Raw genomic sequence first — 16,674 nt, forward strand, 5'->3', positions numbered from 1 at the left:
CCTGGCCCAGGGAAACCCCGGGCTGCCGCGGAGGCGCTCTGACCCTGGGTCAGGGCGCCGCCGCGGCAGCCGGCAGCTCAGGGTGTCCCCTGGGTCAGGGTGCCACCGCGGCAGCCAGAAGCCCAGGAGACCCCTGGGTCAGGGCGCCGCCGGAGGGGGTGGCAGGCAGCTCTCATGGAGCTGCCACAGTGGTGCCTGTGGGCGGTCCGCTGGTCCGCGGCTCGGATGGAGCTGCCGCAGTCGTGCCTGCGGACGGTCGGCTGCTTGTGCGGCTCCGGTGGACTGCCCGCAGGCACACTGGACCCTCTGCAGGCACCACTGCGGCAGCTCCACCGGAGCCACGGAACGAGCGCAGGGGGCTGCGAAATTGCCGTCCGCCTAGGGCACTCAAAACCCTAGCGCCAGTCCTGCCTAGAGCCGCCCCTGCTCCAAACCCCTCATCCCCAGCTCAGGTCACTGATATTAACAATTTTCTTCTACTGGGTCGCCAGAAAAAATCTTTGAAAATCGCTGCTATAAAGGACCCAACCAGAACCCCGCTCCCCTCCCTTCCCAAGCGCTCTGTGGATTGGGAGCCAGCTTCCTCCACTGGGCCCGTCTGTGGTTATCAGCCACTATTTGTTGGTCCAGCAGAAGGGGGCTGCCCTCCCCCCCGCGCACTTCGTAGTCCTCAGGACCCAAATATTTCCTGCATGTCTCACTCCTCATTCCAAGCCAGAAGCCCTCCCGCGTGCGCTGCCCTGCGTGTCTCGCTGTGTGCACCAGGGGGGGTGTTCTCTCCCCGGCGCCTCGGGACAGGCTGCCGTGCACACAGCACAGGCACAGGCAGAGCGCACGGAGCCTCTCACCTCCGGCTGCCCCCGCCGCGTGCGCCCCGTCAGCGCCAGGGGACCCCGCGGAGCATGGCAGCGGCGGCGCTGCAGGGGAGCCGAGCCGCTTCCTCACCGCTGGCGCCGGGCGCCGGGCTCTTCCTCGTGGTCTTGTCCCCTTTCCTCACCCTGCGCCCCGGGGCCGCCCAGGTGGGGCCGCCCGACTCCGGGGCGCCCGGGCTCAGCCTCCATCCGCCCTATTTCAACCTGGCCGAGACAGCCAGCATCCGGGCGACGGCCACCTGCGGGGAGGAGAGCGGCGGCGGGAGGCCCCGGCTGGAGCTGTACTGCAAGCTGGTGGGAGGCCCGGCCGCCTCCCCCGCGGGGCACACCATCCAGGTACCTCCCCTGGCTGCGGCGGGGATCCCCGGCCGGGGCGCGGGACACGCAGGGGGCCGGGTTAGCACGGGCTAGGGGCCTCCGGGGCATGGCGCACGGGCTGCCCGCCCTGGAGAAGCGGCACAGGTGCGCACAGGGGGCAGCGCTGGGCTCAGTCTCATTCCTCCCCCCTTTCATTGCCCGGCCGGTGGCCTCTGCGGCGCGATTCCCCCCCCCCCCCCCCCACTCCGGAGAGATTTTGCGTGGGGAGGGGGAGCGGTTGGGGGTTGAGCTCCAGAAGAGCCAGGTTAGTTTAGGCTTAAAAGCCTGGATGGGCCCGCCTGGCAAAGTGCCCATCGGAATCTCAGCTCCCCCAAAGTCTGGGCGTGTTTGGGTGCGGTGGTGTGCAGGCCTTTCTTTAGGTAATAGGCAAGAGGTGCGACTTGAACTCAGGACAGCACCTTGCCTGCACAGCCTCTGCCCTCAGGGAGCACTTTGTAGTCTCCCCAAAGCTTGCGGTATAATTTTGTTTGACCTCTATTTAAATACTAGTCCCCAGTAAGCAACGGATGGTGGGGGTTACTTTAAGCCATGTTTCCCTGAATATTTGTAAGTGGCTCAGGTTATACTGTGGAGCAGGAAGACAAGCCAGGACCCAGTGATCTCATTACTGTTTGTAGGAAAAAATATAGGGAGCAGGAGAAGAGGGGCACAAGTATGTTCCTGTATCTGTGCCTCTTTTCCCTGAGCCCTCACTGCACCCTTGCATTGGTGTTTGAAGAGCTGACACATGTGAAGCTATAACCTCTGGATCCTAATTTCCTCTGTGCTCAGGGAAAGAGCCCAGCTGCCCAATCCCATTTACTCAGTTTTTCTTAATACAGTTTGGAAAGCAATCTCCCTCCACTCCACCTGTCTGGAAAGCCTGGAAAGCTGTGTGATGCAGGATCGCCTTGCTCTCCCAATCTCTCCCAAGCACTGAAGGGTTGGGCAGAGTAGATCAGAGGCCTTACGGCTTTTATGCTTGTTTCCATCCCCAATTCTTCAGTGCTGGCAGAGGTGTATACTGATAACTGCTGCATCAGGAAAGGGCCCTCTGGGCTGTGGAGGGGGAAATGCCTTTTAAAGTTGTATTACGAAGACCCAACACGTGTCCTGGTTTTTACAAGTATTGAATCCTGAACATCATAATGTACCCCTTAAGCTGCTTGTGGGATGATGCCAGAGATTCCTGTGGGAGTTGGGGGAGGGTGTTGTTCTCTCTGAGAAGAGAGTGTGAGGGGAAGGGTGGTAGGAAAGGATGATGATAAAGCTGCAGATGCTGATCTGACCTATCTGGTCATGAGACCTAGGTGCACCTTGTGACTGCCACAAAGAGAAAAAAAGAGAGCAAAATTCCCAGGGATGGGTTGATAGAAATACACTTTCTCTAGGTGGTTTCTGTCAGGAAGGTGAGTAAAAAGTAATATTAACCACTGATCCAATGCAATGGACATGCAGTATCAGCTCTGGCAGTACATTACTACAGGGGAGATGTTGGAGATAGTTTGACAAACATTCTCTAGGACTTTCAGAGGAATTTATTTTGGGGTAGGAGTGAGGAAGAGAGAAGAGGGTCAAAATAGGATTTAAAATAGGTTGTTACAGAATTATGGGATCAAACTTGTGACTACAGTTGATAGAAGGACTAGGCAAGTCATTTTTACAGGAACTTGAAAAAGGGGTTGTGTTGTGTCAGTTTTATTTCAAGAATCATTCCTGTTTGGGGGGGGGGAGTTTCTCTCCATAGTTTTTTCAGGGGAAAGATCAAGAGGAGTGTGCTATCCTCAACAAATGCTGATAGTGCCTTTCTTTCATATCACACTATAATCTGTTCTCAATTGACTTTGTATTTCTAAAATGCCTTTCATCAGAAAATATCGAAGTGCTTTACCAATACTAACAAACTGCACAACATTCTGTTTTACAGATGGGAAAACTGTGATGCAGATTAAGTGACTAGACCAAGGTCACAGAGGAAGCTTGTGACAGGCAGGAATACCTTCGCTTTTAGTTCTGTGCTTTAAACATAAAGCTATCCCTTCTCCCTTACATATTCAGCTGAACCTTGCTGTTTGATACTTGGTTAACACAGACACCACATAATTTGAACAGAAAATGCAGCAATCTCTCCCTGTTTCTCAGCAGTGCTTTAACAGCAGAATAGTGTAGTGTGATCTCATACTACTAACATTCTATAAAGTATTAGAAGTCATTAAATATAACCTACAAATAAACAAAATCAAATAAGTAAACAAAGTTAATTCCGTGATGCAATATCCTTGCTTTCTTGTCTTTTGTCTTTTTATATACTATACTATATTTTATATACTATACTATACTATATTAGTTCACACTACTAAGTGTGAACTAATGAGGTTTTACTGTATGTAGGGAGAGGATAGAAAGAAGGAGAATTCCCTTTGTTAAATATTTACCTTACAGGTCCTGGGTTAGAAGCCAGTTGTGGTTTGTGCCTGATCCAAATTCCTGGAAGGATTACTGATAGCTCAGACCTGGCTCAAGGAAACATGTTTTGCTTCTTACAGTATTTGTATAAACATGGATACAGCAGAGTCTCTCTCCAGTTTCAACAAAGCTCCATTGAGATACATAACATGAATACTTCTGTAGTTTACCAGCAGTTGTTGTGATTCAAGAGGGATTGGAAATTCCTTCAAAAGGCCAGGGAAATCCAGCCATAGAAAATATGATAAGAGCACAGTGTACATATTATCAAACTGCTCCATCTCTAAAGTTCAAATACACTTTAAATAAGGGAAGAGAATCTATCTTTGTGGTAAGACTTGCAAAAATGGACAAAAGTGCATTAAATTCCTATGAAATCTTAGCTCATAAGATTTTAACAAACACACACACACTTATATATAGTACTCTGTATTAAAAGAACTCACAGGGAGAGAATGTAAGGCTTATGTAAGGTTAAGGCTGATATTGACCATAGCCACAATAACAAAGAAATTCCAAGTTAAGGTGATACTGTGCACTTAACTCCCTCCGTTGTGCCTTGCTATTGAGGTATGTCCAGGTCTGGATTGTGGCTGGCCCTACACTAGTTTGTAAGTGCAAGGGGAGACGGTCCAAGAAGTTTCTCCTAGTCTTATGCCTGGTTCATGGGGTAACCACAAAGTGGATGGGGAGTGGAGTCACTGCTGTATGCTAGTGCCATCACTAGTCTCCCCAGAGAGGATGAGGAGGAGCAGAATGGCCTCAGCTTTGCTCTCTGGAGCTAACCTGGCACCCTCAGTGTACACTTTCAATGCATGGCATAGCGTTTGCTGGAGTTTGCGCTCCCAGGGAGCTACAGAAAGAATTCAGCATGAGTCATCCACCATTCCTCCTAGGGTTTCCACTGCAGTGAGGCCCCTCCACACAACTCAGCTATCTGATATGGGCTGAGCCTGTAAGGCACTGTCCAACCCACAGTATAGCATACAGTCTGTTTCCCTTAATCAGCGTATTGGTAAATTGGCCATTCACTAAATTAGGATGATTTTCAGTGAACAGATTCAGTGCGATGCTGTGCATTTTCAGTGATTCAAAATGATGGATAAATGTCGTCTCTGGGACTGGCTGATAGTAGTAGTGTGCAGACGTGAATTAGCATTTGGTAGCATACCTGGTCTGCTGTGGGGCACGTAACTGTCAGATATTATGATGTAACCAAGACCTGCAATGAGGTTCTTTTCTGTTGTGTATCTTCATTGGGTGTAAATTGTGTACATTGGCATACTTCCATAGATTGCTTGTTGCAGTTTCAGTTTTCAAACTGAGATCACCATTCTGCACACTTGGGAGAACTGCAGGAGACAAGGATAATTAAATCACTAGCAAATGCACACCTGCCCTGGTGATGAATTCCAGCCAAAATCAAACAATGTCTTCAGGCTCAATACCTTGAAATTCAGACATGTGCAGTCTACCAGACAGGCTTCAGTGTGGAATGCCTGTAGATATTGCCAGTGGGAAGCAAGGGAGAATGGTTTGCCTAACAATTTATTTTCTTTCATTTCTCGCTCTCTGTTTTGTTGGCAGTTATGTGGAATGTACTTTACATAACTGAAACTCCAGCTGTTGCAGGATCACTCTCTGAATTATGTATTGGGAAAATTATTAAATCTTGAGTTCAGATCTTCAAGTGCTGTAGTTTCTTTAAAATAACCCATTTCCCAACACATGCATTTTATATTCCTAATTCAGTTTTCTGTTCACTCTCATCTTTACTTTAAGGCTATCACGGGAGTGTAGTTTAAAATACTGAAACTACACTAGCAAGAACTGTGTTAAAACAAGGCTGTTGCTGCATAATTCTAGCATGATCAGTGTGGACATGGATTTCTTTTAAAGACTCATGCTTCGATATTGTTATAAAACCATGCTCTGGTCTCTATTACGCATGCTTCTTTCTGGCTGTGATAGAAAATGGTATCACTGACCCTTAGTACAGTATATGACAAGTTGTGTCTATGCTGGCAAACCTCACTAATGCACAGCCTGAGTTTACAGTAGCACCCTGGTTTACCTTGGTCCTTTATACATAAGTAAAACCAAACCTGGTTTTAGCATGATTGGAGGAGCATCATGTTATCACATAATCCCTGGATAGTTCATCAGCCTGTGTATGATTTGCCCAAGCCTTTTTTCTAAATGATCTTTGACATTCTCAAGAGTTAATCCCTGACCCAGGCTGGCAAATAAAGTATTGACTGACACAAACTCAGACTCCATTTCTTGTGAAGTCTATATTGTATGCTATACTTGTTCAGTACTTGTCAGAAAGTGGGGCAGCTGCAGCTGCACTGATGTTGACAATGGTTTAAATGCTAGGATAGACAGAACCAAATCATTTTGAACACTACATTAAATCTTGGATGAAGTCTTCTTGAAATAGTGACAAACAGCCTTGTATCACAAGTGCTAACCAGTTGTTGCACTATGTTGCTGCACCCTTTGCAGCAGAATGTTCTGGTATAAACAAGGCTAAAGGGTTACCTTTATTAGAATCTCTACCTATACCGTGACCCTATACATGTTCACAGCCCTTAGATATCACAACAGGTGCCTTAGGTTGTGTCTCCAGTAGACTTCTTCAGGAAATCTCTAGCCATTGCACCAGCACCAGGGCAGCTTCACCTGTGGTAGCAAAGGTGAGGGCAAAAGAGTAGACATGATGACACTGGTGTTTTTACCATTGTGTCAATTATACCTGAATAGAGTAGGTCTAGATGATATAGTGGTAAAAACACTGGTGAACATGCACTAGTGTCCTGTCTCCACTCTTGCTCTCACTTTGCTATCATCAGTGGAGCTGCACTCGTTTTCATGCAATGGTGGGAGATTTCCCAAAGAAGTTTAGCGTAGTCAAGGCCTTAGAAAATCATTAGAATGACAGATACATAAATATTGGTAGTAGTCATTTTCCCTTATTTAGATTGAAGTAAATTGCACTGTGTATGCAAGGTTCACAGTGTGTGGGATACAAGCCTCTCAAAAAATTTTTTCTTTTCTTTTTCATGACAAAGGTCCAGATCCTGCAAAAACTTGTGTTAGTTTATCTCTTTAAAGTATTTGAGTCTAAAGTCATATAAAGTTGATCTGGACAGTAGTGACTATACATTTTTGTTTTATTTTAATGTTGTCTCTGTAGATATCGTATAATCCATATGAAATTGCCAGAATATGTATTTATTTTGTCTGAATCAGAATAATTTTAATTGAAAGGAACACACAAGGGGGGAAAGCTGGTGTGTGTGTGTAGCGAAAGAGGGTTATTTACACTTCCTTGTCTGTCCTTTTTTTGCTTTGTGAAGTTTTTTTTTTTACTTAGTTTTGCAGCCAAATTATATATATCAATGAAAAAAAACTTTAAAAATTCGTATAATGGTCGTAAGTAAAAAGATCCCCATGCAAAATATAGATTAAGTGTTCTGAAAATGAAGTATAACAGAATTAAGAGGCAAAATAATAAAGTGACACATGAATGAGGGGAAAAATGAAGAGCAGGCAGGTAGGGTAGATAAAAAATAACGTTACTGGAATAGAATGTGATGGGGAGAGAGAACCTTGGAAACTGACTTTACTAATTTTAACTATTTAAGAGTATTTGGATAGTAGACTATAGCTTTGTTAACCCCACTAGCAGTTAAATTAGAAGCCAGTTAGATTTTCTAAAGAGTATTCATTATTATTCCTTTACAGTACAATAGGCTTTATATATTATCAGAGAGAGACAGAGGATTTCCAGAAATTGATTTTAATTATGTATTTAAAGGGCTGGCCACCTCCATAAATAAATGTTTTAATTGTCTTAAAAGGCATTTCTCCAGATTTCCACGTTCTTTGGTTTTTCTTTGGGTGCATTTTGTCAAAAGTCCATAATTCAACACCAAAACATATTACACAGCATGACATGGACAGAACTTGAAGGAAATTTTGAGTATAAGCTAATGTCCACTTTAGGCCTTGTTTATGCCAGTTTTTGCAACTTTTCCCACTTTTATTAATGCCAGTTCACCTTTTTCAGGGCTTGTCTACACTTGTCTATACCAATGTTATAGCACTTCGGTGAAGAAGCTATCTATGCCGACAGGAAAGCTTCAGCATAGGTATTCCACCTCCCTGAGAGGCAGTAGCTGTATTAATGGGAGAAGCTGTCCTGTCGCCATAGCACTGTCTATACTGGGAGTTAAGTTGGTAGAATGGCGCTTGTGGATTTCCCACATCCCTGAGCGACGTAGTTAACCCAACATAAGTTGCTAGTGCAGACCAAGCCTCATTGTTAGCAACATTAAGAACTCTGCTGTAGGCCAGCTGCTGCCAGTGTTTTGCATACTATGCTATCTAATCTTGTGCAATGGAGAACTAGACCAGTCTAGACTAGGGCTGCCAAATGTTAACAGTGGTGGAACTGAACCTGTGTTAGTAACAGTGTACTCAAGGCCAAAGTATGGCAGAAGAATCTGTCTCTGAGATTCACTGATCTTAGGAAGGGTTAGTACTTCAACAGACTCTGGTTCCAGATGCTTAGGCAGTGATTTCCACGCCAGTTCAGTGGTCTGACTTTCTTGAAAACTTGGCAGCAAAAATGTACTGCTTAATATTACTTTTTTATTTAATTTAAATGACTTTAATAGATTATAATTAGTTTAAGCCTTAACACAGGTTGTCATAATTTGAAATTTAATTCTAAATAGATTCATTTTTTAAAATAAACCCATATTTACATTTTAAAAAAATCTGATTTAAATTTAAATATCTGATGTTTTTTAATTAAACAAGATATAGATTTTTTTATCTGCCCTGCTCTTTCTCTGGATTTAGTATGTGGGTGTTGGTATCTGTGATACACAGGAGTTTAGACTAGATGATCTGGTGGTCTCTAGTGACCTTAAATTCTATGATTCTCTGTGCCTCCATTCCCTATCTGTAAAGTGGGTATGCTAGTACAGTAAAAGCTGTTTTATTCGGCACTTCACCAACTGGTAAGCTCTATAAACGGGCATTTCTGATATTCATTGAAAGTCCAGTCTATAGTCCAGTTGGCACGGGGCTGGCAGGTCATTGGTGTGTGGGAGGGGATGTGGAGCACGGGCTCTGAGAGAATGTTTGGGTGCAGGAGGTGGCTTGGGGTGCTGGATCCGGGGGACGCTCACCTCAGGCAGCTCCCTGCAAGTGGCGACCTATCTCGGCTGCTCCTACGCAGAGGCACAACAGGCTGCTCTGCATGCTGTCTCCGCCCGAAGGCGCCGCCCCCTCAGCTCTCATTGACCGTGGTTTGCGGCCAGTGGGAGCTGCAGAGCCAACACTTGCGGTGGGGACAGCCAGGGGTGGCTCCAGGCCAGCGCAGCAAGTGCGTGCCTGGGGTGGCAAGCCACGGGGGACGCCCTGCTGGTTGCTGTGAGGGCGGCAGTCAGGCAGCCTTCGGTGGTGTTTCTGTGGGAGGTCTGCCGGTCCTGCGGTTTCGGCGGCAATTCGACGGCGGGTATGACGAATGTGTGGGACTGGCAGATCACCCGCAGAAACGCCGACGAAGGCTGCCTGACTGCCATGCTTGGGGCAGCAAAAAACACAGAGCCGCCCCTGGGGACAGCGTGCAGAGCTGCCTGTTGTTCCTCTACCTAGGAGCAGCCGGGACAGGTCGCCACTTGCAGGGAACTGCCTGAGGTGAGTGTCCCCTGGATCCGACACCCCAAGCCCCTTTCCACTCCCCATGTCCTTGGGCCCCCTCCTGCACCCAAACTCCCTCTCTCCTAGTTAACTGGCATTTTAAATTTACCGGTACCCCCATGCTCCCAGCATGGTGGATAAAACAGCTTTTACTGTACTTCTCTTGCTCACAAGGGTGTTGTGAGGATTAAATACATTTAAAAAATGATGAAGTTCTTAGATACTATGTCACTGAGGGCCATATAAGTACGGTAGAACATAGATAAAGAGAACTAACATATACAGAGGACTGCTTACTTACACATTGTTGGAGGTGTTCATTTTGAGAGGAGTGGAAGCGCCAGTAGCCTTGTAATAATGCAGGCTGTGAAACTGAATCCCAGTAGAGGACTGACTATTTTGAAATGCAGATTACTCTGCTCCTGGAGCATGCTGGAAATGAGGTGGAGTCTTGGGTTTTTTATAAACAGGGCCTCTTTCTCAAGTCTTAGAAGAATTGAGAAGCTATTCCTTGGTGTGTTTTGTATGTTAGTGTTATATTTTGCTTCCGATGTTTTGTTTCACCTTTTAACAGTTTAGGCATGTTGTTTATTGGTTTTTAATAAAGACTGTTTTAAGTGAAAGAAACCAAATCTATATCTCTGATCTACTCTTGTCATCTACTACTAAAATGAAAATGGAGAACCCAAAATACTGTAGACTGTAGTATCACTGGCATAACTTGTACACTTCAGAATCTGCTGCTATTTAGTCATTCGGGGGATGTCTGTAGCATTATCCTGTTTTCCGCTATCTCAGAAGTCCACATGCAGAATCCAGTATGCAAATAATTTGGAAATCCCTGAAAAGTTTTGACTCCAGTGAATGGATTACAATATTACAAACATACTGACAGACCCGATGGCAACGTCAGCAAAAGTGTAGGATTTGAGTATGTGCTTAAAATTAAATGAGAGGTTAAGGCTCAGATCCTCCAAGGTCATTAGGTGCTGAACTCCCATTGATTTCAATAGGAGTTAGGCCCAGATCTCAAGGGTGTTTATGTGCCTATGTGCTTTCACTTTGCACATGCTGAAGTGCATTACTGAATTTGTGTGCATATCTTGATGTCATCGCAAAAGTGGGCCTTGATTGTTTCACTAAAATGTCAGTAAAATTATTATTATCAACATGGTCTACTGTAGTTTCTTTGGAAAAAGGTTTGTTTTAATGATAGTTTAATATATAAGAAAATGAATGCTTATGATATTTTAATTATGCATTCCATTTTAGTTATTAGGAAAATATTTTTACATAAAACCAGAAATACATCATACAAAAGCAAAACAAAATCTTACCACACACCCAATCAAAGCCCTACCTAAGTATTATAGTTAGCAGTAGGATCCATCACTCATAATTTAATGGAAAGATATGTCTAATTCTCAGTCAGATCAAACTGGGCATAAATCTTTTGTTCTGTTGTCTTTCAGGGACAGTTTTGTGACTATTGCAATGCAGCTGATCCCAATAAAGCTCACCCAATTACCAGTGCTATTGATGGAACTGAACGCTGGTGGCAAAGTCCTCCTCTCTCTTTAGGCTTACAGTATAATGAAGTGAATGTCACTTTAGATCTTGGACAGGTGAGTATGTGATCATTTTATGTGGAGTGTTAATGGGTTTGGCCATATGCTGTATCAATACAAAGGTCTTACAGTAGCAAGATGAAAATGCTTGAATTAAGAATCTTGGTCTGCCATGTGATTCTTTTGTGGTTTATGTTCTGTGATTGTTACAGATTTAACTTTACTTAAGTGGTTATCTTTTTCAGGAATGTTGACAATATATTGGTTGCAATGAATTGATGCTACTGGAATCTAAACACAATTCATTAATCTAAAGCTGCATAGGATCACCCCCGTGGAACTCAGGCTTTGCCTTTTATTCCATAAGCTCTTCCCCCGTGGCTCAAGGGGAAATTCATGCTGCACACTCTCTTGATGACAGTAGTTGGAAGAGGATTACTTTAGCGATAGGTGGATTCCATTCCACAGGAAGCCTTCTGTTCTCTGGTGGACACTGTCTTAAAAGAAGAAAATTACTGATTTAGAGCAGCCCAGAAAGAAAGACACAACAGAGGCAGGTAGATCGGTGTTAATACAAATATTCAGGCTTCCCCTGCAGGGGAGAAGCAAGTAGCTAACACTAAAGACTCTGCATATGTAAATTCAGCTATTTAGCTATAGGGCCAGATTCTCAGCTGCCATAAATAGGCACAGCTTCATTAAAGTCAGCTGTGCTGTGCCAGTTTACACCAGCTGAGAATATGGCCCGTAGTCTTCATTCCCATTATGTTCTTGCTCTGTCTCAGTCCAGATCTGTTCAATGAGGGGTTTGTTAGAAATGTTTCTTTGAACCAGTTTAGTTGTAGGGTTCTATCATTTAGGCAATAAGTGTTTTGGTGTAGAAGCATATGAATCTTTACTGATGATTAAGGCTGAAAGTCTGTCACAGAGGTCATGGAAATCACGGATTCTGTGATTTTGCGGGACCTCCGGGACTTCTGTTACAGCCAGTGTGCCTGGCCCGGGGGTCGCCTGAGCAGCTCATGCAGCCCCTGGGCCCGCCGCACTGGCTGCTGCTGGGGCATTCTCAGGCCACCACACCCCCTTTCCCCAGCAGCACCGGGGATCTCGGGCTGCCGTGCCCCCCACCCCCAGCACCACAGACTCATGACTTTAAGGTCAGAAGGGACCATTATGATCTTCTAGTCTGACCTCCTGCGCAACGCAGGCCACAGAATCTCACCCACCCACTCCTATAACAAACCCCTGACCTAAGTCTGAGCTACTTAAGTTCTCAACTTGTGGTTTAAAGACTTCAGGGTGCAGAGAATCCTCCAGCAAGTGACCCGTGTCCCACACTGCAAAGGAAGTCGAAAACCCCCCAGGTCCTCTGCCAGTCTGCCCTGGAGGAAAATTCCTTCTGGACCCCAAATATGGTGATCAGGTAAACCTTGAGCATGTGGGCAAGACTCACCAGCCAGACACCCAGGAAAGAATTCTCTGTAGTAACTCAGATCTCATCCTATCTAGTGTCTCATCACAGGCCATTGGGCATATTTACCACTAATGGTCAAAGATCAATTAATTGCCAAAATTAGGGTATCCCATCATATCATCTCTTCCATAAACTTATCAAGCTTAGTCTTGAAGCCAGATATGTCTTTTGCCTCCACTGCTCCCCTTGGAAGGCTATTCCAGAACTTCACCCCTCTGATGATTAGAAACCTTCTAATTTCAAGTCTAAACTTCCTGATGGTCAGTTTATATCCATTTGTTCTTGTGTCCACATTGGTACTGAGCTTAAATAATTCCTCTCTCTTCCTGGTATTTATCCCTCTGATATATTTATAGAGAGCAATCATATCTCCCCTCAGCCTTCTTTTGGTTAGGCTGAACAAGCCAGGCTGTTTGAGTCTCATTTCATAAGACAGGTTTTCCATTCCTTAGAACATCCTAATAGCCCTTCTCTGAACCTGTTCCAGTTTGAATGCATCCTTCTTAAACATGGGAGACCAGATCTACACACAATATTTCAGATGAGGTTTCACCAGTGCCTTGTATAACGGTGCTAACACCTCCTTATCTCTTCTGGAAATACCTCGCCTGATGCATCCCAAGACCGCATTAGCTTTTTTCACGGCCATATCACATTGGCGGCTCATAGTCATCCTGTGATCAACCAGTACTCTGAGGTCCTTCTCCTCCTCGGTTACATCCAAGTGATGCATCCTCAGTTTATAATAAAAATTCTTGTTATTAATCCCTAAATGCATGACGTTGTACTTTTCACTATTAAATTTCATCCTATTACTATTACTCAAGTTTACAAGGTCATCCAGATCTTCTTGTAGGATATCCCGGTCCCTCTCTGTATTAGCAATATCTCCTAGCTTCATGTCATCTGCAAAATTTATTAGCATGTTCCCACTTTTTGTGCCAAGGTCAGTAATAAAACGATTAAATAAGATTGGTCCCAAAACCGATCCCTGAGGAACTCCACTAGTAACCTCCTTCCAGCCTGACAGTTCACTTTTTAGTGCGATCAGTTGTAGTCTCCCCTTTAACCAGTTCCTTATCCACCTTTCAGTGTTCATATTGATCCCCATCTTTTCCAATTTAGCTAATAATTCCCCATGTGGAATTGTATCAGATGCCTTACTGAAATCGAGGTAAATTAGATCCACTGCGTTTCCCTTGTAGGCTTTCTGCTTTTTCTTAATCACCTCTCTGAGATGCTTGCTCATCCAGCTTGGTCTACAACTCCTGCCTATGAGTTTTTCCCCCTTTCTTGGGAAGCAGGCTTCTGATAGTTTCTGCAACTGTGACTTGAAGTAAATCCAGGCACCAGCGGGTGTCCCGGGCCACATTCTCCTCTCCCCTCCCCAGCACCAGAGAAGGTCTTTGGCTGCCACACTCCCCCAGCAGCAGTGGGGGTCTCGGGCCACCACACTTCCCCACCCCCCCAGCAGCAATGGGGGCCCCGGGACGTGCACCCCCAAGCACCTGCAGTGCCTCTAGGCTGCCCCCCGCCCAAGCACCCACAATGCCCCCAGGCTGCCCCCTACCCCAGCTCACCTAAGATTTAGTCAGGGGTATATAGTACAAATCATGGACAGTCACGAACTGTGAATTTTTGTTTACTACCCATAACCTGTCCATGACTTTTACAAAAAATACCCGTGACTAAAATGTAGCCTTACTGATGATAAAATCTCTAAAGCACAAAAAAAAAATGGGAACAGACACAAATTACTACTACATTATATAGTGTATATTAAAAGTAAAATAGCCATTCTTGATCTTAGGCAAGCTTCTGCCAAGCGCTTTTTTTCTGATCCAAACTGTGATCCTGATCCTGCAAACACACGTGAGTAGTTCCATTGAAGTCAATGATATTATTCTCATGCTTAAAGTTAGAAATGTAAGGTTTGAAGATTTGGCCCTCAGTTTATAGAAAGTTGAATGGGATGAAAAACCAGGTGGGAACTGTTCACTTGGTGTAGAATTGGAAATAGGCCTATTATGCTCGTCTTGTTCTCAGTTATTTCATAATATTGCCATTGTCTGAGTTCTGGAAACAGGCTGATAGCTCTGGCCTGTACTTTTTATACACACGATTCTTTTCTCTAAGCTTTCCAACTCAGAGGTAGGGAAGACATTCCTCAGTTTTATGCATATCTCCGTATATGAGATTTTGTAATAAAATCTTTAGCGGGAACCCTCTTAATTTTCATCTCCACTGTTTTATATGCTTTATAAATATATTTTCATTTGCTTCTATTCAGTATAAAAACAGGTGAACATAATATAGACCAAAACAACAAATAGGAATAGAAAATTGAACTAAATATAGTTAGATGGCACAGAAGGCTTTTTTTGGGATGGGGTGGGGTGGAGGGGGTGGGGGAAACACATCTATATACCACATCTGTTAGTGATGTTCTGTGTTTCTATCTGAGAATAACTTGAAAGTTCGAGCTTCCAGTTTAAAAAGGGGTCACTGCTTTTAGTTGTCTGAGTTTTTGTGTACCCAGGTTGAATGACCTTTCCCCCCGATTCTTCAAAGTTGCTGATTTCAGTTAGAGCTGCAGGTGCTCAGCACTTCTGAAAATCAGGACTAACAGCTCCCATCCTCAAAAGATATTTAGGCTAAGTCCTATTGAAATCAGTGGGCATCTAAATATTTTTTTGAGGATCTGGGCCAACATGTCTCAGTTTGGGGATCCCATGTCAATGGAAATTTGTGTATAGAAGTACAGTACATTGTGCTACAGAAGATTCTCTTTTTGACTACAGTAACTATTCATTGATATTGTTCATCTAGGCTGTTCAGTTCTTGCTTAATAAGCTTTCAAGTGAATTGTTTTTAAGGGGAAGATCATGGTCTACTAATTAAAGATAAAGGCTGGATTCTGTATGCAGCTCTGCCACTGACTTACTGGGTGATCTTGGGCAAATCACTCTCTGTGCCTTAGTTTTTTCTTCTGTAAAATGGGGTTAATACTTCCATACCTCACACAAATGTTCAGGATTAATTCCGCAGTGTTTTTGGAGCCGTTTAATGTACTTGTGCAAAAGTGGTTCAGAAATACAAGATGGAAATGAAGGTTTTTCAGTAGTTAAACTAGCATCTGTGATTTTTGTTTTATAGAATTTTTTTATTTAAAACAAATTTAAATGAATTGTACATGTCTGTATTATATCTTGGTTACATTTCTCCACTACACATCTATGGCGAGAGCCAGAGGTAGGGCCCTATGAAATTCACGGTCCGCTTTGGTAAATTTCACAGTTCTAGCATTTTAAAAATTTTGAACTTCACAGTTACAGATATTTAAATCTTAAATGTCAGGGGTTATCACAAATCATGATTATGTATTTAAAAATATAAATATGCAAAGCCCTTAAGTCAGCGTTTCTCAATCTGTTGATCCTGACCCAAAAAGGGGCCACAATGCTATTGTGGGGGGTTCGCAGTATTACCACCTTACTTCTGTGCTGCCTTCAGAGCTGGGTGGCCAGAGAGTGGCAGCTGCTGGCTGGGAGCAGTGCAGAATTAAAGGCGGCATGGTATGATATTGCCACCCATACTACTGCATTGCTGCTGCCAATGACGCAGAAGGGTGGCAATACCGTACCATACCATGCCATCTTCATATCTGTGCTGCTGCTGGTGGTCACTCTGCCTTCAGAGCTGGGCTCCCAGCCAGCAGCCACCACTCTCCAGCCACCCAGCTCTGAAGCCAATTCTGCAGCCCTTCTACTTTCGCGAGATTTCTTGCTCCATGATGCATTTTTCAGGGCCATGAATTTGGTAGGGCCCTAGGCATAGGCCATGTCTTCACTGCAGAGTTAATTTGGTGTTTGGCACACAGATTAGCCTAGTCCAGGTGTGAACAGCCACACTGAAAAGCCATATCCAAGTTATAAATCATAGAATCATAGAACTGGAAGGGCCTTTGAGAGGTCATCTAGTCCAGTCCCCTGCACTCAAGGCAGGACTAAGTATTATCTAGACCATCCCTGACAGGTGTTTATCCAACCTGCTCTTAAAAATCCCCGATGATGGAGATTCCACCACCTCCCTAGGCAATTTATTCCAGTGCTTAACCACTCTGAGAGTTACGAAGTTTTTCCTAATGTCTAACCTAAACTGCCCTTGCTGCAATTTAAGCCCATTGCTTCTTATCCTATCCTCAGAGGTTAAGAAGAAC

General features: G+C 44.4%; 1 protein-coding gene across 1 annotated transcript in view; it reads left to right on the top strand.

The window, feature by feature from the left end:
* Positions 1-902: 902 nt before the first annotated feature.
* Positions 903-16,674, top strand: part of LAMA3 (laminin subunit alpha 3) — a 181,878-nt gene continuing 166,106 nt past the window's right edge. The window contains exons 1-2 of the mRNA XM_075062974.1: positions 903-1,208; positions 10,886-11,038. Coding sequence (XP_074919075.1) covers positions 903-1,208; positions 10,886-11,038 — 459 coding nt within the window. The remainder of the gene's footprint in view (positions 1,209-10,885; positions 11,039-16,674) is intronic.

Source organism: Chelonoidis abingdonii, chromosome 2 (genome assembly GCF_003597395.2).
Source record: "Chelonoidis abingdonii isolate Lonesome George chromosome 2, CheloAbing_2.0, whole genome shotgun sequence".
NCBI classification, from domain to species: domain Eukaryota; kingdom Metazoa; phylum Chordata; order Testudines; family Testudinidae; genus Chelonoidis; species Chelonoidis abingdonii.